Source organism: Hoplias malabaricus, chromosome 12 (genome assembly GCF_029633855.1).
Source record: "Hoplias malabaricus isolate fHopMal1 chromosome 12, fHopMal1.hap1, whole genome shotgun sequence".
Taxonomy (NCBI): domain Eukaryota; kingdom Metazoa; phylum Chordata; class Actinopteri; order Characiformes; family Erythrinidae; genus Hoplias; species Hoplias malabaricus.
Window position 1 is genome coordinate 17,898,610 of NC_089811.1, and position 24,590 is coordinate 17,923,199.

A 24,590-nucleotide genomic window follows, 5' to 3' on the forward strand; every position below is an offset into this window, starting at 1 on the left:
ATTATGTGAGGAAGACTTTAATATGGCGATCCAAGGTGATTTATGGAAACAAGCCCTGAAAAATATCCATTATTGCTCAATCAATCAACACCAGACTTCAGCTGGTACAATTTAAAGTTATACATAGACTACACTATTCCAAGGCCAAGTTAAATAAAATTTTCCCACAAACCTCTCCTACCTGCAATAGATACAGGGATACTCCTAGCACGCTCGCCCACCTTTTGGTCATGCACCAAACTCAGTAGTTTATGAGGTTCAGTCTTTAGGTGGTACTCTGCTCCACTACAGGTAAATTTAGATCCTGACCTTATTATTGCTTTACTTGGTTTCTCCAGCACATTAGGAAGTGTGGTTGTTGCTAAGCGGTGCATTTTGAAACTGTAGAAATCTGACTCGCAACTTCATTTTGAAGCTTGGCTGAGAGAACTAACAGGGGTTCTCCATATAGAAAAACTAAGATATGAGGTATCAGGCAGCCCACAGAAATTTTACAATATATGGAGACCTATTTTGGAGTATTTGAAACTGTAGCTACCCCCCAATTAATAAATAGATAAATAATAGCATATGGATAGCCTATAATTTTGGATAGCCTATAGCCTATGATTTTGAGAAAGAACTTTTGACTGTGACATTTTGTGCCCCATTGTACATGTGTGTTTTGTTTTTGTATAATTACTTTTTAAACTCTTTAATTTGTTTACATTTCCTTAATTACTTTTGCCTGACATTGTGTTTTAAATAACTGTTTTTGAATCCTAGTTTTTATATATTGAGATTTTTTTTTATTGTACTTGTGGTTGTATGCAGGTTAAAGTTCAAAAAACATAAATTAATTAAAAAAAGAAATATCGGAGAAATGGCATAAGCGATGGCCTGACATTGACCAACCATAGCCAGTAGGGGGGACTCTTAACCAGGCTGCAATTAAAATATTGCCGGTGCTTTTGTCTACGTACAATGCTAGACAAGAAAAAAAGAACAAAAGGAACAAAAATAAGTGGAGCTTGGCATTCTCCTGTTATTCGAGCAAGAGGGACAGAAACTGATAAAAGCTGCAAAGATGATAAAGAGAGGTGCAGAAGAAATAGGGAAACATGCAAAGGAAATAGAAAAACAGATGGCAGAAATTAATGTGCCTTTTTCTCACATGGACCCCCACCTTATAAGAAGGAGGTGAAGCTTGAGGAACTTTATCCCCAGCTCCCAGTGATCAGTCAAGAGGGTAATTATCATATCACAGACAAGGATGACCACATAATAGAGTCAGGACAAGCAGATATAAGAATAAAGCAGTAGCCGTGTTCCAAAAGCAAGAAGACAACAATAAAGTGCAGTGTGAAGATGTTGGGTGTATCAATAACTGGCAGAGGTACAGTCACCGCAGAGTAAGTTTATCTTTTTGTTTTATTGGGTGAGATTACCAAAACAAAGAGAAAAAAAAGGAAAAAAAACATCAAAAGAAAACACAAATTTCTTGAGCTATCAGCCTCTCCTCAAGCTGGCCCACTCCAACTCAACTTTCCTCCTTACACCCCATGTTAAATACCTTCCCCTCACACCAAGCACCCAAATACAACACATTTATCATATTATTGAACTGAGAAATTAAAACATGCACAATGTAAATACCACCGTCATGTTAGAGATAAATTACACCCCTCCTTCTAAAACCGATATCTTCCACCCCGGAACCTCCAATAAAGGGGCATTAAGAGCAGCGCGCGTGTTCCAACCCGGTCCCTAATAATGGATGTGGAAGTGGGAAACGCCGGCATCAGTGTGGGTGCAAGTCTTAGCAGCGGTATTTTAAAACATGTCACCATCGTTTAAATGGAGTGTGTGGTAGTGGGTACATCACTAGCCACACGTCCACCTATCAACATACAGAAAACTGTATTATGAAAACAAATGGCCACACGCTGAACGGACACCCGATGTTAATGAAAACTCCGATTCATAGCATGGCGAAAACTGAAGCAACCACGAGACCAACGCGCCCCGTGAGGAACAATGTGAGTTTTAGCAGGCACTTACCCAGATATTCTTAAACAAAGTGACATTTATATATGAAATGTGTGTGTGTAAATAGTGTTTCATCTCTCACAAGCATATGTCCAGGCTCATGGGGCTGTAAGCCAGAGAGAGGGGTTTATTCACCCCTTTCACATGCAGACTAAAGGTGAACTGAGAATGAGGAGCAGGACAGTTGTAAATGAGGATGATCTGAAAGAGTTGAAGGAGATCATGGGTGGATACAACCCTGCAGTCAGAAGGATACTGGCTAAAGCAGAAAAAAGAGGAGACACATCTAGGAGTAAAGAAGACTGAAGAGATTGGATTTTTTTCTGCAACATCCAGTACAAGAATAGAAGTGGACAGATGGAAAGCTTTAAGAGAATTAGAAAGAAGTATAGACCAGTGCCTGTCATACTTTAATGAAGCTACTACTTAGCTCAGAAAGCAAAAAGCACTGGAGAAAAATAATGAAAGAGTTACAGATACAGAAGAATAAATTGATAAAATAAGGCTGTCAAATATCGGTCTCCGCCTTAGCACCTTGGTACGTAGCTCTGCCTTCTCATCAGGGTCTCAACCTGTGTTTCCCTTGTGGTCCTGCCCTTTTGTTTACCCTCCCAGGTGTTCCTTGTCTGTTCTATAGTTTTAAGCCCTGTCCTGAGTCTCAGTGTTGGTCCACCATTTGCCATTCCAGGTCTCTGTATAAGTATCTCTGTCTAGGTCTCTCTTTCCAAGTAGTTCTCCGTGTTTACACTTAGTTTTCTAGGTCTCTCTGTTTAGGTTTTGTCAGGTAATTTAGAGTGTTTATTCAGGTGTGTGTCTAGTTTTTTGCTATGAAGTTTCACATTCTGTTTAGTTGTTTGTAGTTGGTTTATTCTTTGTTTTGTTTCCTTTGTGTCCTTTTCTTGTAATAAACTTCCCTGCATTTACCTCTGTCTCCCTGAATACTTACCGTTACAGAATGGTGGACCTTCACAAAGAGGTAGTGGGAGGTTATCTGAGGCTAGTAGAAGTCCAAGCTTCCATAGGCCAGGCCATAGTTGAGTCAAGGGCTTCATATGAGCAGCACCATATTTCCATAGGACGCCTTAGACTGGTACCTGTTCAGCAGGCGGTTGACTTGGGTTCCAATTTAAAGTGGAAGTCCAAAAGGAGGTCCACAGTGCAGACCAGTCCTGCTCTGCAAGTGAACCAGTTAGTATACTCTTTACAATCTACCATCAAGGAACTGATTGTTTCTGTCCAAAACATTCTTCCTTTGATTGCAACCGGCCAAGAGGAGGGTCTCAAATCATTTATATTTAAATTAACATTTATGGTTAGTCTGTTTGAGGACGAGCTCAGTCCAGCCCAGAGTGCACCCCAGTGTCTAGAGAAAGGCATGTCCCAAAGCACACACCAGTGTTTAGAATCCGCTACACCTGCCCCCCCTGGGTCAAGAGGATCCAGAGCCCCAGGCTGTTCCAGAGGACATCTCCGCAAGGGCTCCCTGCTTCTGCAAGGTTTTCAGTCCCAGTGCAGGCAGCTCCTGTTCCAGTGAACACGGCTCCCACCGCTTCTATTCCTGTGAAGGCGGAGATCCCTGCCATTCCTGTTTCTGTGTTGGCGGCTCCCGCCACTCCTGTTCCCATGGTGGCAACCCCAGCCACATCTGCTCAAGAGACTGTGGCGATCCCTGCCGCTTCTCCTCCAGTGACATCGGTGACCCCCCACCATTTCGATTTCTCTGACTGTTCCAGAGACTCATACCAGTCCTAGGTACTCACCAATGTTTGTTTTTGTTCCTCAGTCCCTGTTTTGGTCCTGTTTCTCTCTGTGTCCCTGTACGTTTGTCTGCATTTCTCTCTGTCCCAGTCCCTGTCACTGTGTTCATGTCTGTCCCTGTTAATGGCTTGGTCCCTGTTCCTATGCCCAGTCCTGTTCTTTCTCAGTTTTCTGTCCCCGCTCCTACCTTGTCCCAAATTCAGTCTCTTGTCCAATCTCATTTCCAATCCAGTGTTTCTTCTCCTCTTTGTTCCTGCTGTCAGTCATTTCTCCCAACTTCATCCCAGTCTGGTGTCATATCTTCTGTCTAGTCGCTTAGTTCTGCTACTGTTTCCACTCCTGTTTTGTCCCCAGTCCAGTCTAATGTTTCTAGTTTTCTCCTGTCCCCTGTCCAGTCACTAAGCGCCACTCCTATTTCCAGTCCTGCCCTGTCTCGAGTCCAGTCCCAGTACTTATCTCGATTCCAGCCCCAGTACTTAATCTCCTGTGATGTCCCCAGTCCAGTCACCTAGTTCCACACCGGTTTCCTCCCCTATTAGTCCCTTCTGTCGTCTATACTGTCTCCATTCCAGGCCAGTGTTCAGTCTCCTGTTTCTGTTTCAGTCTCCTGTTTCTTTCTAGTCTCTTGTCTTGTTTTTCAGGCTCCTTTCCTTCACCAGCTCCAGGGGGGGTCTTTGTCAGCGTACCCAAGGAGTTGTGCATTCAGGTGGGGGTTTCCCTTTGTTATGTGCTTAGGAGCACATGGCTCTTTGTTTTGTTTTGTTCTTGTCTCCACCTGTGTCTCCCTTGTGGTTCTGCCCTCTTGTTTCCCCTCCCAGATGTTCCTTGTCTGTTCTATAATTTATAAGCCCTGTCCTGAATCTCAGTGTTTGTCCATCATTTGACATTCCAGATCTCTGTCTGAGTATCTCTTTATAAATATCTCTGTATATGTTTCTCTGTTTAGGTCTCTCTGTCCAAGGAGTTCTTTGTGTTTAGGTTTAGCTTTAGCTCTCTGTGTTTAGGCTTAGCTTTCTGGGTCTCCCTGTTTAGAGTTCGTCAGGTAATATCTGAGTCTAGTGTTTTGTTATGAAATTTCACATTCTGTTTAGTTGTTTGTAGTTGATTTATTCTTTGTTTTGTTTCCTTTGTGTCTCATTCTTGTAATAAATACCTTCCCTCTGTTTACCTCTGTTTCCCAGAGTACTTACTGTTACAAAAAGGGAAGACACCTGAGAAGATTTGTCCAGTTATAATCCGGGGGGCAGAGTTTGGAGTAAAAACCTTGGCAAAATACAGATATGTTGGATATCCTTGAAAAGTTGCCTACTCTGCAAGCACATTCTTGGATTTCCAAGTTGGAAGAAATTATGGTAGGAATGCAACCTGCTAAAGGAAATATGAAGAGACTTTTATCAAATCTCCTGGTCCAGATCCAGAGCTGTTCAGCTTTGAATGATCCAGAGGTCCATTGAGAGACACATCTCCGACAAATGTACATCCTGATAATATTCTGATTGAGCCATTAGGAGTGGAAGAAAACTTGAGAGCCTATGTGTCAAGAGCCCATCAAGTGTGGAGAATTGTCACAGGAAATGATCCAGACTTAAATCAAATAGAGCAATCAATTTTGCAAGCCAAAATGCAAAAGGTGCTGCCCTTGCCAGCATTTTCTTTGTTAAAAATGACTAGCGACAAATCAAGCTTCTATTTCTGGTGGGGCTTTTTGTTGCTGCTTGTGTTTGGAGACTGGCTTCTATCACTCTTTCTGATTTCTATCGCAGTTTCTGTCCAGCGAGTGTTGCTGAGCCCCTCCACCGCCACAAAGCACTAACAGGCGGACACACTTCACATGGGCCAAGGCCGTTTAAGCAGCCTAGCTCTGCTGGCCATTGAGAGGACACTAGTCAAGTCCCTGGAAAAGAGGCCTTGTTGGTACGACAGGGTCACAGATCATTTTCTTGAAAAGGAATGGAGGGTAGAATTTACGTATAAATAAACCAACACATTTTATGATGTAGGCCGAAATTGAGCTTCCCCTACTTGAAAGACCAGCATCCGCCACTGGAGTGGAGGTACATAACCCTAGCACAGCAACAAGAGACCCTCAGGAAACTGAATCACATACAACATAACAAGAAGAAGGAAAAGAGCCTGCCAAGTGAGCCAGCCATCATTGGAGGTTCCAGTTGTTTCCTGGCCACAGCCAGTTTTTTGGTTAGGTGCAGATTTGGGGAGAAAAAGGAGGAAGGTTTAATTCTAATTTTAAACAGTCTTCAGAAAATTGCTACAATGGTGGACAGTTTGGACACTATTTAAGGTGGAATGAGTGGTTCAAAAGTATTTTTATTTATAAAACCTTGCAATAGCTTTAGCTTCACATAGCTGTTTAAGATGGAAATGAGTATTCAATAATAGCTCTGTTCCACTGCATGAAACCTACACGACGTGACTCAACTCATAACTTTACCTCAAGGTGTTTTGTAAAGTAAATTCAGGGAAAATGGCAGGGGCTCCTTCCTTTTTAGCCTTTCACTTAGGCAAATATTTTGTGACATTATGCACAATTGGTTTGTGTGATTTAAACTGATAAACTAGAATAACTTCAAAAGCTTCAAAATGTTTCGAACATGGAACAGAGAATTAAATGAGACTCGTAAAGGGACACATATAAGGTGGAACAAAATGCTTGACTATGAAAATTGTGAATAAGAAGCAAAGTTCTGCCTCCTAAATGATATTTATGATGGAAGGGATAATCGATAAGTAACACCAGCCTTGTCTAGTCGAAATATTTAAGGTGGATTTGGACAGTAAAGGCTTGTAAATGCAGGGAAATGGCAGCTGCTCATTCACTTTTTTGCCTTTTTCTAGCATAGGTAGGTGTTTTAGTGAAATTATGAACACATTTCTGTGTAAATATGTTGATTATGGCACAATCTTAGCTATTATGGTCCATAGTTCCTAAACTAATTTGTTGTTTGTTCCTTCAGTTTTCCTCAAACTGGCAACCTGGTTGAACTTCATGCCGGGTTATGAGGGGGGGGAGGCATAAGGCTCTTTCCACTGTTTGAAACTGTATTATAGTTCCGATTTTAAACGCTTGGTATCAGTATTACAGATTGCTCCAGCAAAAATAAGTCAGTATTACATGCCAATGGATTAAGAACAGAGTAATAACTTCATCTCAGTTCATGCTTTTGAATGTTTGGAGTTCTCTCCGTTGTCTAAAAAGACAGAAACATTTTCTGTACCATGAACAGAGAGAGAGAAACACATTATACCAGTTTTGAACAGGCAAACAGATGGGAGAGCTAGCAAATGGTGAGGAAACATCTGAAACTGAATCACATACAACATAACAAGAAGAAGGAAAAGAGCCTGCCAAGTGAGCCAGCCATCATTGGAGGTTCCAGTTGTTTCCTGGCCACAGCCAGTTTTTTGGTTAGGTGCAGATTTGGGGAGAAAAAGGAGGAAGGTTTAATTCTAATTTTAAACAGTCTTCAGAAAATTGCTACAATGGTGGACAGTTTGGACACTATTTAAGGTGGAATGAGTGGTTCAAAAGTATTTTTATTTCTGTGTAAATATGTTGATTATGGCACAATCTTAGCTATTATGGTCCATAGTTCCTAAACTAATTTGTTGTTTGTTCCTTCAGTTTTCCTCAAACTGGCAACCTGGTTGAACTTCATGCCGGGTTATGAGGGGGAGGAGGCATAAGGCTCTTTCCTCTGTTTGAAACTGTATTATAGTTCCGATTTTAAACGCTTGGTATCAGTATTACAGATTGCTCCAGCAAAAATAAGTCAGTATTACATGCCAATGGATTAAGAACAGAGTAATAACTTCATCTCAGTTCGTGCTTTTGAATGTTTGGAGTTCTCTCCGTTGTCTAAAAAGACAGAAACATTTTCTGTACCATGAACAGAGAGAGAGAAACACATTATACCAGTTTTGAACAGGCAAACAGATGGGAGAGCTAGCAAATGGTGAGGAAATATCAGGAAACTGAAACTTATAAAAAAGTGTTTTTTCTGTATAATTGTGAACTACTCCTTTAATACATTAATTTTCACAGCACTAATGAAAAAATATTGGGATGGTTTCCCAGACATAATCCCTGTCTGAGCAACCACACATTAATGAGTGGTTTTTGAAAAGATGAATCCCGCAAAAGGAGACAGATGTGTACCTTTATATCTTCTATGGATGCTTGTGTATCTGTAGTGGCAGATGGATCTCCACTTCCTCTATATAAGGAAGTTTCACCCAAAGAAATAAGAGTGGCAGCAGAAGTTGTTGAAGCTTGTGAAGAGCCCTGAAAAAAAAAAAATAATATTATTGACCTCATATGAGAAACTGTTTATTTAGACAAAGTTCTGTTTCAATTTGGAGTATGTTTGCTACATTTTCATGAAACTTTCTCTAAGCTATTAATCAAATTAAGTACAGAAAAATAAGAAGAGATAAAATGAGGTTGTGCAAAATTTGCTGTTAAACATGCCATACCTTCAAAATAAAATGCGTCTGTACACACTAGGCTTTGGGGAGAACAATCTGTATTAAAGGGAATATCAACCACTGTGGCTATGCGGAGGTCTCTCTGGTTGTTTACATTCCGAAGCTAAAAGTCTTTTAAAAAGTGCATGTTTGAGGGGGAAAAACCATCTCTTTTTCATACGTAAATGAAGTTTAGCCTGTCTGTAAGTTTTTATTTACTGTTTGAAATACCGAGTGGCACAGTGGCGCAGCAGGTAGTGTCACAGTCACACAGCTCCAGGGACCTGGAGGTTGTGGGTTCGAGTCCCGCTCCAGGTGACTGTCTGTGAGGAGTTGGTGTGTTCTCCCTGTGTCCGCGTGGGTTTCCTCCGGGTGCTCCGGTTTCCTCCCACAGTCCAAAAACACACGTTGGTAGGTAGATTGGCGACTCAAAAGTGTGTGAGTGAATGTGTGTGTGTCTGTGTTGCCCTGTGAAGGACTGGCTTTTCCCGCCTTGTGCCCAATGATTCCAGGTAGGCTCTGGACCCACCGCGACCCTGAACTAGATAAGCAGTTAAAGATAATGAATGAATGGAATGTTTGAAATACCACAAAAACTCATTTGTAACTCGAGCTGTTTTGTAGCACTTTCGGTAATGCAGTTAGCCGTTTCCTGAATTTGGAGTAATGTCGACCTTAAGTGATCAGAAACAGCTAAATTAAGTCAAAATTACCCACCTATGAGGCAGTCATGAACAATACCCTCATTTTGTTTCATGCTTTTCAATGTTTGGAGTTCTCTATGTTGTCTAAAAATACTCCAGATGCTTTTGCCATGAGCAGAGACAGAGAAAAACTAGCGTACCAGGCTGAGCCAGTCTGTCTTTTCACACCTTTAAAGACACTGGGGTTTGTAAACACATCAGACCGGTTTCCAGCACAAAAACAGATGGGAGAGTTAGTAAATGGTGAGGATACAAACTTTTGAATTTTATAAAGTGTTACAATTTCGAACTACGCCTTTAATATCCCCCAATTGCTTTACATTCATTGATCACAAGGATGTTTCTACATGTGGGTCTGTGAACAAACAGAGTCATTATGAACATTATTATCTTACACATTTCAGTTTTACTTAAGGGACAATACAGGTGCTGGTCATAATATTAGAATATCATAAAGTTGATTTATCAAATCAAATCAAATTGGCATAGCGTTTTTACAACTGATGTTGTCACAAAGCAGCTTCACAAAATTCCGGTAAGACAAAGTTTTGACGTGAAATGTATAAATTTAAAGAATATGTAAATAAACATATGTAAATATGTAAAAATCCCCAGGTGAGCAAGCCAAGGGCAACAGTAGCAAGGAAGAACTCCCTCAGCTGAGGAAGAAACCTTGTAGGCTACACAATCATGGGGAAGACTGCTGACTTGACAGTTGTTCAAAAGACGACCATTGACACCTTAGACAAGCAAGACAAGACACAAAAGGTTATTGCTAAAGAAGCTGACTGTTCACAGAGCTCTGTGTCCAAGCACATTTATAGAGAGGTGAAGGGAAGGAAAAGATGTGGTAGAAAAAGTGTACAAGCAATAGGGATAACCACACCCTGGAGAGGATTGTGAAACAAAACCCATTTAAAAATGTGGGGGAGATTCACAAAGACTGGACTGCAATTGGTGTCAGTGCTTCAGGGCCACCACACACAGACGTATGCAAGACATTGGTTTCAGCTGTCAGAAGTGTTTCACTTCCAAAAAGGACTAGACTGCTGCTGACCGGTCCAAAGTTATATTCTCTAATAAAAGTAAATTTTGCATTTCCTTTGGAAATCAAGTTCCCAGAGTCTGGAGGAAAAGAGAAGAATCCACGTTGCTTGAGGTCCAGTGTAAAGTTTCCACAGTCAGTGATGGTTTGGGTTGCCATGTCATCTGCTGGTGTTGGTCCACTGTGTTTTCTGAGGTCCAAGGTCAACCTACTAGGATGTTTTAGAGCACTTCATGCTTCCTGTTGCTGACTAACTTTATGGTGATGCAGATTTCATTTTCCCACAGAACTTGGCACCTGCACACAGTGCCAAAGCTACCAGTACCTAGTTTAAGGACCATGGTATCCCTGTTCTTAATTGGCCAGCAAATTCGCCTGACCTTAACCCCATAGAAAATCTATGGGGTATTGTGAAGAGGAAGATGCAATACACCAGACCCAACAATGCAGAATAGATGAAGGCCACTATCAGAGCAACCTGGGCTCTCATAACACCTGAGCAGAGACTGTTCCGACTCTATGCCGCATTGCTGCAGTAATTCAGGCAAAAGGAGCCCCAACTAAGTATTGAGTACTGTACATGCTCATACTTTTCATGTTCATACTTTTCAGTTGGCCAGCATTTCTAAAAATCCTTTTTTGTATTGTCTTAAGAAATATTCTAATTTTCTGAGATACTGATTTTGGGGTTTTCATTAGTTGTCAGTTATAATCATCAAATTAAAAGAAATAAACACTTGAAATATATCAGTCCGTATGTAATGAATGAGTATAATATACTCAGTATAGTATAATATACAAAAAGTTTCACTTTTTGAATGGAACTACAGAAATAAATCAACTGTTTCATGATATTCTAATTTTATGACCAGCAACTGTATATATGCGTATGATGAATTTAACACAACTTGTCATGTCCAATAGAAAGTATTTAATACCCTGGAGTAACCTATTCATAAAATGTGTACTACTGATATAGTTAACTTTGAAATGCATTCATGTCATGCTTTTGGACAGTAATCCCTTCCTTAGCACAGATAAACATTTAAAAAAGCAATATGACTGAAATTAGACTGAAATTATTCTTTTTTGTAGTGTCAAATTCAGCATGCTGTCACACCTGAAGCAGTCTCCTACTGCTGTTTGGCAAGTCTGGGATGGTCACATACTGCAGGTCTCTGGATAGGCAACTGCTGCTAGCTGCATCCCCCAGGAAACTGGCTGCTGTGTTACTGGAATTATCCTGAAACCCACCAGGAGTAATCAAACAATCTAACTCTGCGTAGATTATTAAAAATAATTTCTCTACTAAACTATTTCTGCCTGTTCAATACTATTGCTGAAAAAGTGTGAGAGAGAGAATGTGTGAGAGGCAAATACTGAAATTCAAAACTCCAAAAGATTCTTAATTTGCACATACATTTTGCAACATGGAATTCCTACCAGCTCACAAACTGTGAAACATTATAAACCAATTAGTTATTTGGGACTTCCTAAGTCAGAAAGCATAGGATAAAATGTGCCATTCTGATTTTCTCTGATTCTAAACAAAGCATGTAACAGATATTTCATTAAGAAATGTTCAGTTGTGGAAAACGGGTTTAATTTTTGATTAATATTTTATATTTTTTATTAACCCTCCTGTTATGTTGCGGGTCAAATTAACCTGTTTTAAAAAGCACTTTTTTAGTATGAAACTTCTTCTGCTTGCCTTAATTAGTGTAATCAACATATAATATGAAAATGGTTCATCTCACATATTTGCAACCACCTCCTGCATGTTTTTATTACAGAGATACTGTTTGGGTCATTTTGATCCAGCAGTCAAACTGGAAGTAAAAAGGTGTCAGAAATGTCAGAGTATTTCTTTGTTTGTAACTGTGAGACATATTTCAGCCAAATCACACACAAACACACACACACACACAGGTATACAGGTGCAGATGTTATGACTTTTGACATGAACTATTCAGGATCTCGCGGGAAAACTCCATCCACATTCAGTGGATACTCAACAGGAGAGGGGCAAAACATAAAACATTCTCTGCATGGGAGTTCTACCAACATTACACTGTGTCAGGCAGACCTTTACAATATGAGCAGCCGAAGCAAAAGGATGACAGTCCAGGAGGCTCTGGAAGTCATCATTGATCATGACAGTGAAATTGAGGAGCATGTGTCTGAAGACGAAGATTATCTTGATCTAAATTCTGATTCTAATGATTCTGATATCGGGGCAGGAGCAGGTAGTATCACAGTCACACAGCTCCAGGGACCTGGAGGTTGTGTTTGAGTCCCGCTCCGGGTGACTGTCTGTGAGGAATGTGGTGTATTCTCCGTGTCTGTGTGGGTTTCTCTGGGTGACTGTCTGTGAGGAGTGTGGTGTGTTCTTCCTGTGTCAGCGTGGGTTTCCTCCGGGTGACTGTCTGTGAGGAGTGTGGTGTGTTCTCCCAGTGTCTGTGTGGGATTCCTCTGGATGCTCAGGATCCCTCCCACAGTCCAAAAACACACATTGGTAGGTGGATTGGTGATTCAAGTGTCCGAAGGTGTGAATATGTGAGTGTGTGTGTCGCCCTGTGAAGGAATGGCAGTGATTCCGAGTAGGCTCTAGACCCACCGCGACCCTGAATTTGGTAAAGGTTACAGACAATGAATAAATGACAAATTCTCTGGGGTTTCTGGTTTCCTCCCACAGTCCAGAAACATGGATTTTAGGTGAATTGGCTTCTCTCATAACTCTCCTGGTGTGTGAGTGAATGAGTGTGTATGTGAAAGAATGTCTCTTAGTGTGAGTATATTTTTATGTGCCCAGATATTGATCGACCGTCTGTCCTGGGTGAAACCCTAGTGTCCGATGCAGTCCTCCAGGTGGACGGTCGTTCCTGGTTGAGAGTACGGTGCGCGTTTGGCTGCTGCTTCTCGCCAGTGTGTGTGTGGATTGAATGTTGAGTGTTGATTGTAAAGTGTCCTTGGGTTTCTAGAAACGCACTATATAAGTGTAACGTTAAATAAAACACATTTAGATACATATTTGGGGCTCCTCATCCTGGCTGGGGTCTGTAAGTCAAAGGATGAATCGATAGCCAGTCTTTCAAACGTAATATAATGGTGAAAAATTAAAAAAGTTGTATTTTTTTATGTAAAACAAGTGAATTATCATAATTGAACCATTACCTGTTAGAGGTAAGGAACACCACTGCACTAAATATTGATTGAATAATTAGTAATGGAGTTAGTAATGACATATTCACACTGCTGGTTAGGATTTTTTTTGGTTTCAGACATCTTTTGGATATTTAAACATGCACCGGGTCAAATTGATCAGCAAACATCATTGCTGTTCCTGAAAAACGAACATAACAGGAGGGTTAATACCCCTTACAGTTTATGTCCCAGTATACAGTTCCAGTCAAATGTTTAGGTACATCCATTAAATGTTTAGGGTTTTCTTTGTTTTGGTTCTATTTCCATGTAAATGTCAGAAGTTTTTAAATCATCTCATTCATTTTTTTCTTTGGTTTTTGTTTTTGTTTTTTTATTATCTTCTACAATGTAAATGCATACGGAAGACATTAAAATTTATAGAGGAACACATATGGAATTATGTAGTACGCAAAAATGTGTTAAACAAACTAGAATATGTTTTAAACTTTAGATTCTTCAAAGTAGCCACCTTTTGCTTTCATGACAAAGGTTTTGCACAACCTTGGTATTCTCTCAATCAGCTTCATGAGGTCGTCACCTGAAATGTTTTTTCAGTGAACAGCTGTGGCCTCGCCAAGAGTTCATTTGTAGAACTGCTCGAATTCTTAATATGTTTGAGACCATAACTTGGTTTGTGCAGAGATAGGGCTGGTACACAGTTCTATACAGTGAATAGCCCTATTCCACCAACCACTAATGAGATGAGGTGTCCAAACGCTTGTACCATATGTTCATGGTATAGCTACAATACTGGTACTTTATGTTCATGTATAGCTACATAAAATATCCTTAATTCTAATAATGTAAACCCAGCTTTGTTGTCCACACTATTGATATTAAGTGTAGTTCTCACCACTGGGCTTGAACATCTGGAGCTCATTCTGGAAGATGTCCTAGAGCTTGAGCCCCAAAATGCATTGTATTCTGATGACTAAGGATGGGTGGTCAACACATCAAAAAATAAAAAAGGGACAGTGAGAGAGAGAAAAATGGGGCAAAGATGATCAAAGCTAGAGATCATAATATAAATGTGCTCTACACAGTTACTGCATTACATATTTATCCTCTTAAGTTCTGCCAATACTAGAGACTACCTATGTATGGAAGGTTAATTGAACCAAAATTAAAAAAGAAATGAAAACGATAAAATAAACTCATATATCATTTTGTTATTTGTTTATTTTAAAAATATGTGTAAAATTAATGCAACAAAATAACTTCATAGGGCGGTACGGTGGTGCAGCAGGTATTGTCGCAGTCACATAGCTCAGGGACCTGGAGATTGTGGGTTCAATTCCCGCTTCTGGTGACTGTCTGTGAGGAGTAGGTGTGTTGTCCCCGTGTCCAAGTGGGTTTCCTCCGGGTGCTCCGGTTTATTCCCACAGTCCAAAAACACACGTTGGTAGGTGAATTGGCCAAAAGTGTCCATAGTGTGACTGTGTGAGTGTGTGTTGCCCTGTGAAGGACTGGCACCCCATCCAGGGTGTGTTCCCACCTTGTGCCCAATGATTCCAGGTAGGCTCTGGACCCACAGCAACCCTGAACTGGATAAGCAGTTACAGATAATGAATGAAAAATAACTTCATTCATTATCTGTAACCGCTTATCCAGTTCAGGGTCATGGTGTGTCTGGAGCCTACTCGAAATACACCCTGCGCCAGGCGGGAACACACCCTGGAGGGGGCGCCTGTCCTTCACAGGGCGACACACACACACACACCCCTATGGACACTTTTGAGTCGCCTATCCCCCTACCAGTGTGTTTTTTTGGACCATGGGAAGAAATTGGAGCACCCGGAGGAAACCCACACAGACACCAGGAGAACTCCTCACAGACAGTCACCCGGAGTGGGACTAGAACCCACAACCTCCAGGTCCCTGGAGCTGTATGACTGCGACACTACCTGCTGCACCAATAAAAAATAAAACTAAATTTAAAAAAGCTATTGTCACATCTTCTTCAACCATGGTATTTCATGGTTAAATTTAAAATGAAACGCTAACCAGAAAAAGAAAACTCAAATGCCACTTTGCTTTTTTCGCTTTTTCTACATTAACTGCTTTTTAAGTGTCAAAATTAAAATAAAAATGCAATATGAATTTAACTTTTAATTTTCAAATACACTATGTAACATTCATTCATTCATTCATTATCTGTAACCGCTTATCCAATTCAGGGTTGCGGTGGGCCCAGAGCCTACCTGGAATCATTGGGCACAAGGCGGGAATACACCCTGGAGGGGGCGCCAGTCCTTCACAGGGCAACAGACACACACACATTCACTCAAACACTCACACACTATGTAACAGATGGGACAAAATTAAATTGAAAATTAAAAATGGATAATGAAAGTCAAAGCGTTTAAGAGCTGCTAGGCAAATCCATGGCACAGGAACAATAACAGGGCCCTGGTCAGCAGTTAGCCGCGGGGGTCTGCTTCAACCAGTGAGCCACTGTAGTCTGTGAGTGAATGTAAACTCTGCCTTGCACTGTTCCTTCTCTGAGAATCATGGTGTTCATAGGAAGAGAGAGACAGTGCAGAGTAGGGCACAAGGGTCATTCTGTAAACTTAATGTGACAAATGTACTAGAACTATGCCCTACAAACACTGAATGTCTCTCAATTATTTTGTCCAAGTGCATTCAGGGCCGTTCAGGTTACGGGGAAAAAAATAAATAAATTAATGTTGTCCCATCTCTGGCATATTGCAGTTGGAAATGAAAAGCTAAAGAAATACAGTATTTTCATATACATTTTGACTTATTAAGCAGTTCATGAAAAAAAGCAAAGCCAAACTGATGTTTTGAGTTTTTGTGTTTATTCCCATTAGCTTATTAATTTTAGATTTGACCATCAAATACCACACATTAAGAAAAACAAATAGCAAAATATTTTCATTTTCACTGTATTGTTTTCATTTCAATATTAATTTTGGCTGGATTTACCTCCCATAATCTATATGTATAATAACAATTCAAATAAGCAATAATGTCAGCTTATAGACTTTATATCAAAAAAAAAAAAATTTTTAGCAAACATTTACAAAGTTTTCTTGAAGTATATGTGTGTTATTATCATGCTATATGTTATCCAAGAAAAGCAAATTTCATAAAACCTTCAAAATATTTAAAAAGAAATAATTATCCTAATGTTAGTTATAGCATGGCAAACTGTTCATTGCATAATAATAACAACCTACTCCAACTTACTTCACTTGGAGATTTGTTTAAATGAAAGAATTACAAAGAATATATTTCTAATGATTTCACTGACCTGCTGGTTTGGGTTTTGTAAAAATAAACACATTTTAATTGGATGCCTGGTGACACACTACAAAAATATGGGCCAATTTACCACAGTGTTACATAACCTTTCCTATTAATTACACTTTTAATTTTTTTGGGAAAATTCAGAAAATCTTCATAAAAACACAAGCAAGTAACTTTAGAGTAAAGGGACCTTCCAGAAAACTTTCTCCCAGATCTACGTACACTTCATAAATCCTGGATTTATTAGTTAAACATGTGTATGTTAATGAATATTAATGCAAATTGCAAATTGGGAGGGCCTCCATGTTTGTTTACAATTAGCATATAATTACCATAATCTGTGTTATAATCATAAGCTATAATGCAAAATTATTCGCTCATCTGCCTTCACATGCGTGTAAACTTGAGTGACACATTCTTGTTCCACAAGGTTTAGTATGATGTTGGCCCCCCCTTGCCCGCTACAACTGGTTCAGCTCTTCTGGGTGCAGAAGTGCATTTGTGAGGTCAGACACAGTCTTTGCTGTAATTCATCCCAAATGTGTTCTGGACTTCCACACCAAACTTCCATGTCATGTTCATCAATGTCTTTATTGAACTTGTTTGTAGTCTGGTGCACAGTCATTTTGGAACAGGAAGGGGCCATCCCCAAACACGAAATTTTCCAAAATTTCTTGGTATGCTGAAGCATTAAGAATTATTTTCACTGGAATAAATGCAGCTTTTCCACTGCTTGGAACCTACAAAACTTGATTCAAATTGGTTCAACTCTTTTGCTTTTCCACTAGCCAAATCTGGTATCTTGTCCTTGGAACCGGGTACTTTTTAATCCCTGCTCATGCCTGGTACAAATTGAGCTGTATAGGTACTAATTGTGATGTAAAAAATTTGCAGAGAGCTGATAGGCAAGAGAGACCTGTCAATCACCACAAAATGCAGAGTTCCAACACAAACTAGCTGCTTGTAAAATCTCAGTTGTCACATTTTGTTTTATCCGTCTCATAATGGCACGCCATGATATTACCCCATGGTGTTTTGAAGAGGTTCAAATGCTCTTTGGGTCAGCAGCCAATGAAAATCTCCAGCAAAAGCTGGATGTGCAGCAAGAAAAATTGGTTTTCCAAGCCCATGGTTCCCGTTAGAGAAAGGGTCATCAGCTCCATTTCATGGGGGGAGCTGGGATAGTAGAAAAGTGACCATCTAACTGACACAACTGAACTTGTTGTACAGGTGACCTTATAATATCTCTATCATGGTACCATGCTGGAATTCACTACTCTTCATCTTCTGAGTGTGACTCATTCTTTCACAAATGTTTGTAGAAGCATGCCTAGGTGCTTGGTTTTATACACCTGAGGTCATGAAAGCGATCGGAACACATGAATTCAATGATTTGGCTGGGTGAGTGAAGACATTTGGCAATATAATGTATCTCTATGGTTTCTCATAGAGGGATTAATGCCTGTGGAGACGTTCCTGCTTTGCAAAACTCCTTTAAATGCTTCACACACAGTGACAGTGCAAGGGACCAATGTGCGAGGCACAGGCACTGTGAATGCCCAATTGTGGCACACAAACCCTCAAGCTAGCTGTAGTATGAGTATAAACCTAGCTTAAAATTTCTTAGATAATGCTTAGGTGAATGAGGGTTTAGAAATTTCTGTCTGAAACCTCAGATTCCATGGCGCCAAGCCTAAACAGCACATGGGCAGGTATGGGATCTGATGAGTTCCCTTCTTAAAGCTGGCTCTAAATTGATGCACAAATACAAAATAAATCTCTTTTAAATGTCAACAGCAAGTCACCCTGTCAGCTATTACGTCTTTATCATCTCCAAAAACATTAAGGTTACCAGCAGCACAATATCAGCCATTTAGCCACTGCCCAACTTTTTGTTTTGTTCAAAATTAGTTGTTAGTTTTTCAGCCAAAATATGTTTTGCATGTATGTTCTTCAAAGTTCAAGAGAATTAATAATTTACATATTATTGTTTCTGTGAGTGTTTGAGTAAATATATGGGTGTTAGGTACTGCAAAGGACTAGAGCCATAGACATAAATGTTATTCATTTATTCATTAACTACTTTATATTTTTCAGGATCATGGTTTGTCCAGAGCTTAAATGGAATTTTTAGAAGCAAGGCAGGAACACACTTTGGACAGGCTGCCAGTTCATCACAGGGTATCTCTCTCTCAAACACCACACACAGTCATTCACATATATGGGGATTTTGAAAAGCCAATTAACCTACCAACATGTTTTTTTTTGGACTGTAGTAGGGAACATTTCACAGGCAGTGAATAGAGGAAGGTTTTGAACCCGAAAACCCCCAGACACAGGAAGCTGTGTGAATACTCCTATTACCTACATTATTCTAAATGGTTAAGGATGAAATCTATGAAGTATTAGGAGAAAGACTGAAGTATTTTAAAACAGTATTAACAAATAGGTTATGGAGACAATCCTATAGTCAGTGACATTAGAAATGAAATATATACTAAACTTTTTCATGTGCATAATCTCAAGGAGTAAAAAGAATATCCATACACAAATCATGCGGTTACATGTTGTTTTCAAGTACACATGCATTTTGTCACAGGCAACTGACTCCATCATAATAATACATTATGTAATGAGCAAAAGACAGAAAAAAAACAGTCAAAATAGCCATTGGTATTAAATTTACAACAAAATAAACAAAAAAAAACCGAAAGAAAAATAATGGTTAGGAATTTGGAGATTTCAATATTTACATATATATTCCATTTTAAAATAGCACTTATAGTTCTATTCTTTTGCTTTTAGATGCAACCTTCCTGGATTCCCCACAGTCCAAATTTACAAGTCAGTTGCGTTTCCTACTTCTCATGATCAAAATAGTTCAGAATATGTTATGATATGGACTGTGTGGTGAACAGTGCAATGTTCTGAGAACACCTGTATCTTCTTGGTCTAAGGTGAAAATATTTTATTTTCAGATCCATAAAACTGAGTTGTCTTTTCACAGTTTTATCGTGGATAAAACCAACTGTGTTATTCTACATCTGAATCATGTGTGGAGCTTTGTTTTCTGCTTTGTGAAAACAAGAATACATGAAGTATTAAAGCATCATTGTTTATCTAATGATGACAGGTATTGCACTGTAGTTAGAAGTCCCAATTTCCTAATAAATGTATTCTAATAAAATATGTTCATGTACCTAATGGACATTTTGACTGTAAATATCAGTCTTTTTTTTCTCCAAACCAATCAACTAGTGATCAGTAGCCAGCACACAATGTTTGGATTAGTATGTATGAAAAGCATGTGTATGCCATTTTTCTTACAGTACAGTTACTGGAACACCAAGAGGTACTGCGGTTTTTAAACATACCTAATCAGGACAAGAGAGATATAAGCATAATTACAAAACACACAATAACACTTTTTTTCTTTATGATTTCAGTCTTATAGTTATCTGTAGAAATGCATTCAACTGGATGTTTTGAACAGATAACAATTATTGATTATTCAAATAAATATTCAAAGGGTATTAAAATCTTAAAATATTTGTTTACATTTATTTACAAATGTTAAATCTGCTGGTAGAGATACCTGAATTGGCATTCACAATTGTTACATGCAGTAAACCTAACTAATTTGCCTACATCAATGTAAAGCAATGTAAAGCTTATTTCATGAGTTCTACATGCAGCCAGTGATTTAGATAGGGAATCTTTTTTTAAGGTAACACTTGTTTATGTCTTACCAGGGAAGCAAACTAACATGGAAGCATATGCCAGCATGACAGAAAATTGATATATAAATGTAATTTAATATTGTCTTCCTAATAATGTATTCCTCCTGATCATAGAGTAGGTTCACATTATCTGTATTTATTAAAATAAATCTTACTCTAGTTGTTGACTACTTTTAGCAAATCCATGACCTAGCATCATTTTTATTAAAAAAAATATATATATTAAAACTGTCATTACTTCAACATTTCACTACCATCATACACCAATCAACCATAATCTACACTCTCTTCCACTGACCATGCAGGAGCACTTTTTAAACACTGTCCACTCACTGTCCACTCTATTTCATTGGTCCACATTTTTGTGTTTGTGCACAGTTTGTGTTGGTTGACCCCAATCTTTCAACAGTGGACACAGAACGTTGTCCACAGGACACTGATGGCAGTATATTTTTGGTTTGTAGACTGTTCAGTCCAGCAGTGACACCAAGGGCTTTTAAAACTCTGCTCAGCACTGCTGTGTCTGATCTAACACGGACACATCAGTGTCACTGCAGTGCTGAGAATAATCAACCACCCAAACCATACTTACTATGTGGTGGTCCTGTGGTCCTGACATTTTTTATTAAATAGCCAATAAATCCAAGAGATGGATATTTTTGGTGGGAGGGATGTTCTTAGGTAGTGATAATCTAAACACTACTGTATAGGATCCACTCTGTGACAGCAGTTGTTGAATCAAGTAACCCATCTTCATCAAGATTTCTTTTTCAGTGCAAACATAAACATTACAGACATCGATTGTTAAAATTACATTACTCCAGCTCCCCACATAAACCATAATAAAAAAGGTGGTAGGTGGATTGGCTACTCAAAAGTGTCCATAGGTGTGAGTGAGTTGCGTTCCTGCCTTGCACTCAGTGATTCTGGGTAGGCTCCTGACCCACCGTGACCCTGAACTGGATAAGCTGTTTCAGACAGGTAATTCAGACAATATATGGAACATATACTGGGAATACATAGAATTTAAGTCTACTTCCATTGTTTGATCTGTGAATAAATGCTGTGTTTTTTTTAATAGTAACATAAACATAAATGCATTTTAAGTTAATATATTTGTGAACAAAGTGGATTTTATAATACAATTATAAATTCATAGTAATATGATAATTACAAAAACTGACAAACTGTTGGCCCTCTGGGTCATAATGAAAAATTATTCTGACCGAAAGCTTTGATTTGGCAACCTGTTTGGCTTTCCCTGTACCCGTTTAGCAGAAGCTGTTTTGCTCATCCTGGTTTTCCTGTTAATTGTTTATACTGTTATTTCTGTAGTTATTTCTGTTTTTAGCACTTACTAACCATCCATAGATCTATTTTATAGATTATCTCCACAGGATTATTTATTATAGACTAAAACTGCCACTGGTTCTGCAGTAACGCGTCTGATGCAAGTTCCTAAATCAACAAAAAGCGGTAAGTACAATAACAGTCTTTCCCTTAACTCTGGCTGTCCCCTAATTCCGGCCACTGCCATATATGGTGCAATTCCGCTTTCTCTCTTTGTCAATCACATTGGGTAAAGCAATAAAACATAAGTTCACGCCTTAGTAGGGCATTTAAACATCAGTCTTGCAAAATATCCCATATCTAAACAATATTTAAGTATCTCTAACAGTGTTGTAATTATTTGTGTGCAAAACTGCATGTAAAACACAACACGTTTCCATTTCGCGATAGATATTTCCCTCAGTATAAAAGTTAGCTTACTGGTTAGCTTCCTTTTCTCTGAGGGGAAAATCTACCACCATTGTAATCCTTACATGTAGAGTATGGATATCAGCACAGGACAGATGTAATCTCATTGTGAACCTCTCAAACCACTGGATGTGGTAGGAACTGTCTCGTTTGACTGTCACAGGCAGGGAAGGTGACTGAAGTTAGGGGGCACCAATAATCTTAGCACTATTGGTGCCTACTTAAACAAAAGCGTTTTTATCTAAAAGCATATTTTCTTTCAAAGTCAAGCAAGTCTTGGACATTAATCTACACACATATGACTCCTGAAAAATGTTGATTTGAGTGAGTAAAGTACTTATATTTATTTACAGTTAGCTAAGATTTCTAATATTGTATTTACAAGTGGCTGGAAATAGGGGCACATACGCTACCATGGCTACTGATGGTTGTTTTGCCTGCTTAGAGTGTGGCATGTTTAGTTTAACTCCCTTTTCCACATCTAGCTATAATGATAGTGGTTGTGTTTGTGCTAAGTGCCAGCTAGTTAGCTCTCTGGTGGATAAAGTGGACCAGAATGGTTGACATCTCGGCAACATAGTGAGAAAGCTAAGGCTGATGCTAACGCTGAGGCCAAAGCTAGCTCACCAAATATAATAACAAAATACAATTTATAGAAAACCTCCAAGAACTACCAACCCCAGTTCCCACTCCATCAGACCCAATGGAGCTAGATGTACAAACTAACTATTTAGAAAATACCTGTCGATCTACTTTGGAAAATGTGGCACCACTTAAAAGAAAAATAATGAGAAAGAAAAAGCTCACCTTATGGTACAACGACAAAACCTGTACCTAAAACAAACATCACGGAATCTAGAGCAGAATTGGCGATCAATCAAGCTGGAAATGTTCCAATCTGCGTTATAGAATATAGAAATGCCCTCTCTAAGGTTCACTCAGCATATTTGGCCTCGCTGATCTCCAATAATAAAAATAAACCTAGAGTACTGTTTAGTGTGTTTTCCAGAACTACAAACAATCAGGCATTGTCTAATTACAGGCCTATTTCTAATCTGCCATTTCTATCCAAGATCTTAGAAAAAGCTGTGACCCAACAACTTAGTTCATATCTACATAAGAATCATATTTATGAAAAATTCCAATCTGGAATCAATCAACATCATAGCACTGAGACAGCTCTAGTCAAGATAACAAACGATCTTCTTCTTGCCTCTAATCAAGGCCAGATATCCCTGTTGGTGCTTCTTGACCTCAGCGCAGCTTTCGATACGATAGACCACAATATTCTCCTAGAAATGTTAGAAAACATGGTTGTAAATACAGGGATTGTATTGTGTTTGAATCTTACTTAACGGAACGTTATCAATTGGTAAAAGTAAACGGTTTATCTTCTAATTATTCTAAAGTAAGATTTGGAATGCCGCAAGGCTCTATTTTAGGACCGTTATTATTTACAATATACATGTTACCCCTAGGCACAATTATAAGAAACCATAACTTTAACTTTCACTGTTATGTAGACAACACACAATTGTATATTTCAGCCAAGCCCGATGACAAACACAGTGTAAAGAAAACAGAGGACTGTGTAAAAGACGTGAAAGGCTGGATGTTGCATAACTTCCTCCTTCTAAACAGCAACAAAACAGAGGTATTTTGGGTCCAAAGATGGCAAGAAATAAATGTACAGATTTAATTTTAATCCTGCTGACTTTCCAGTTAAACCTGGTTCAGCAGCAAAAAATCTTGGTATCATAATTGACCCAGATTTATCATTTGATCAACACATAGGCAGTATCACTAGGAAAGCTTTTTTACCTCTTTGCAACGTGGCCAAGATTAGAAATGCCTTATCCCTGCAGGACACAGAATCATTAGTACATGCCTTTATTACTTCAAGGCTTGACTATTGTAACACACTACTGTCAGGATTCACCAGCAGTAAACTTCAACTAGTTCAAAATACTGCAGCCAGGGTCCTCACTAAAACTAGAAAATTTGAGCATATTAACCCAGTCCCAGTACTGACTGAATGGAGACCAGAGAGTGAAGACTGGCGCGTGTAGCTGGCACTGCTCTCCGGTTATTTATTTATTTATTTATTTGCCTACTGTCTCCTATCTCTACTTTTTCACCATGTGGATTAATGACTTGGCCGTAAGGTTTGTCTTCGCTTGGGCTGTATTGTCCACAGTATTTCATCCATCTGCAACCTTACACCCGTATTCAGCTGCTGAACTTCTCAAGCTGAGGTTCCACCTGCCCCTTGTGCCGCCAGTACTTCACATCTACCCGGACATCGCCAGGCCTCCTCGACGCAGATTCATCCACCGCGGATCCCGATGGAACTTCCACATTGACGACTCCTTGGCCATAAATACCATCTGGTCTAAATCTCGTCGCCCTTGGAGAAACCCTGACAGGAAAGTGGACCGTGCTGTCTTAGTCAGGATAGCTAGGTCGGCTAACATCATTGAATCCACGGACCATTGTGAAGTTAACGTCGGGCTTCTCAACACTCTGTCCCTCACGGGTAAAAGCCTTCTCCTCCGGGACATCCTCCTCGACCGTAAGCTCGACATTCTCTGTCTTACTGAG

General features: G+C 39.3%; 1 protein-coding gene across 9 annotated transcripts in view; it reads right to left on the minus strand.

Annotated features, from left to right (window-relative positions):
• The window catches only part of lrrfip1a (leucine rich repeat (in FLII) interacting protein 1a), a 99,299-nt gene that overhangs the window by 41,510 nt on the left and 33,199 nt on the right, over positions 1-24,590 (minus strand). For 6 of the 9 annotated variants that reach the window (XM_066686899.1, XM_066686898.1, XM_066686894.1 and 3 more), the window contains 2 exons: positions 11,138-11,260; positions 7,961-8,086 (listed from right to left, as the gene is read on the minus strand). In XM_066686899.1, the coding sequence (XP_066542996.1) occupies positions 7,961-8,086; positions 11,138-11,260 (249 nt within the window). The remainder of the gene's footprint in view (positions 1-7,960; positions 8,087-11,137; positions 11,261-24,590) is intronic. The other 3 variants (XM_066686896.1, XM_066686895.1, XM_066686897.1) reach the window with 1 other exon arrangement.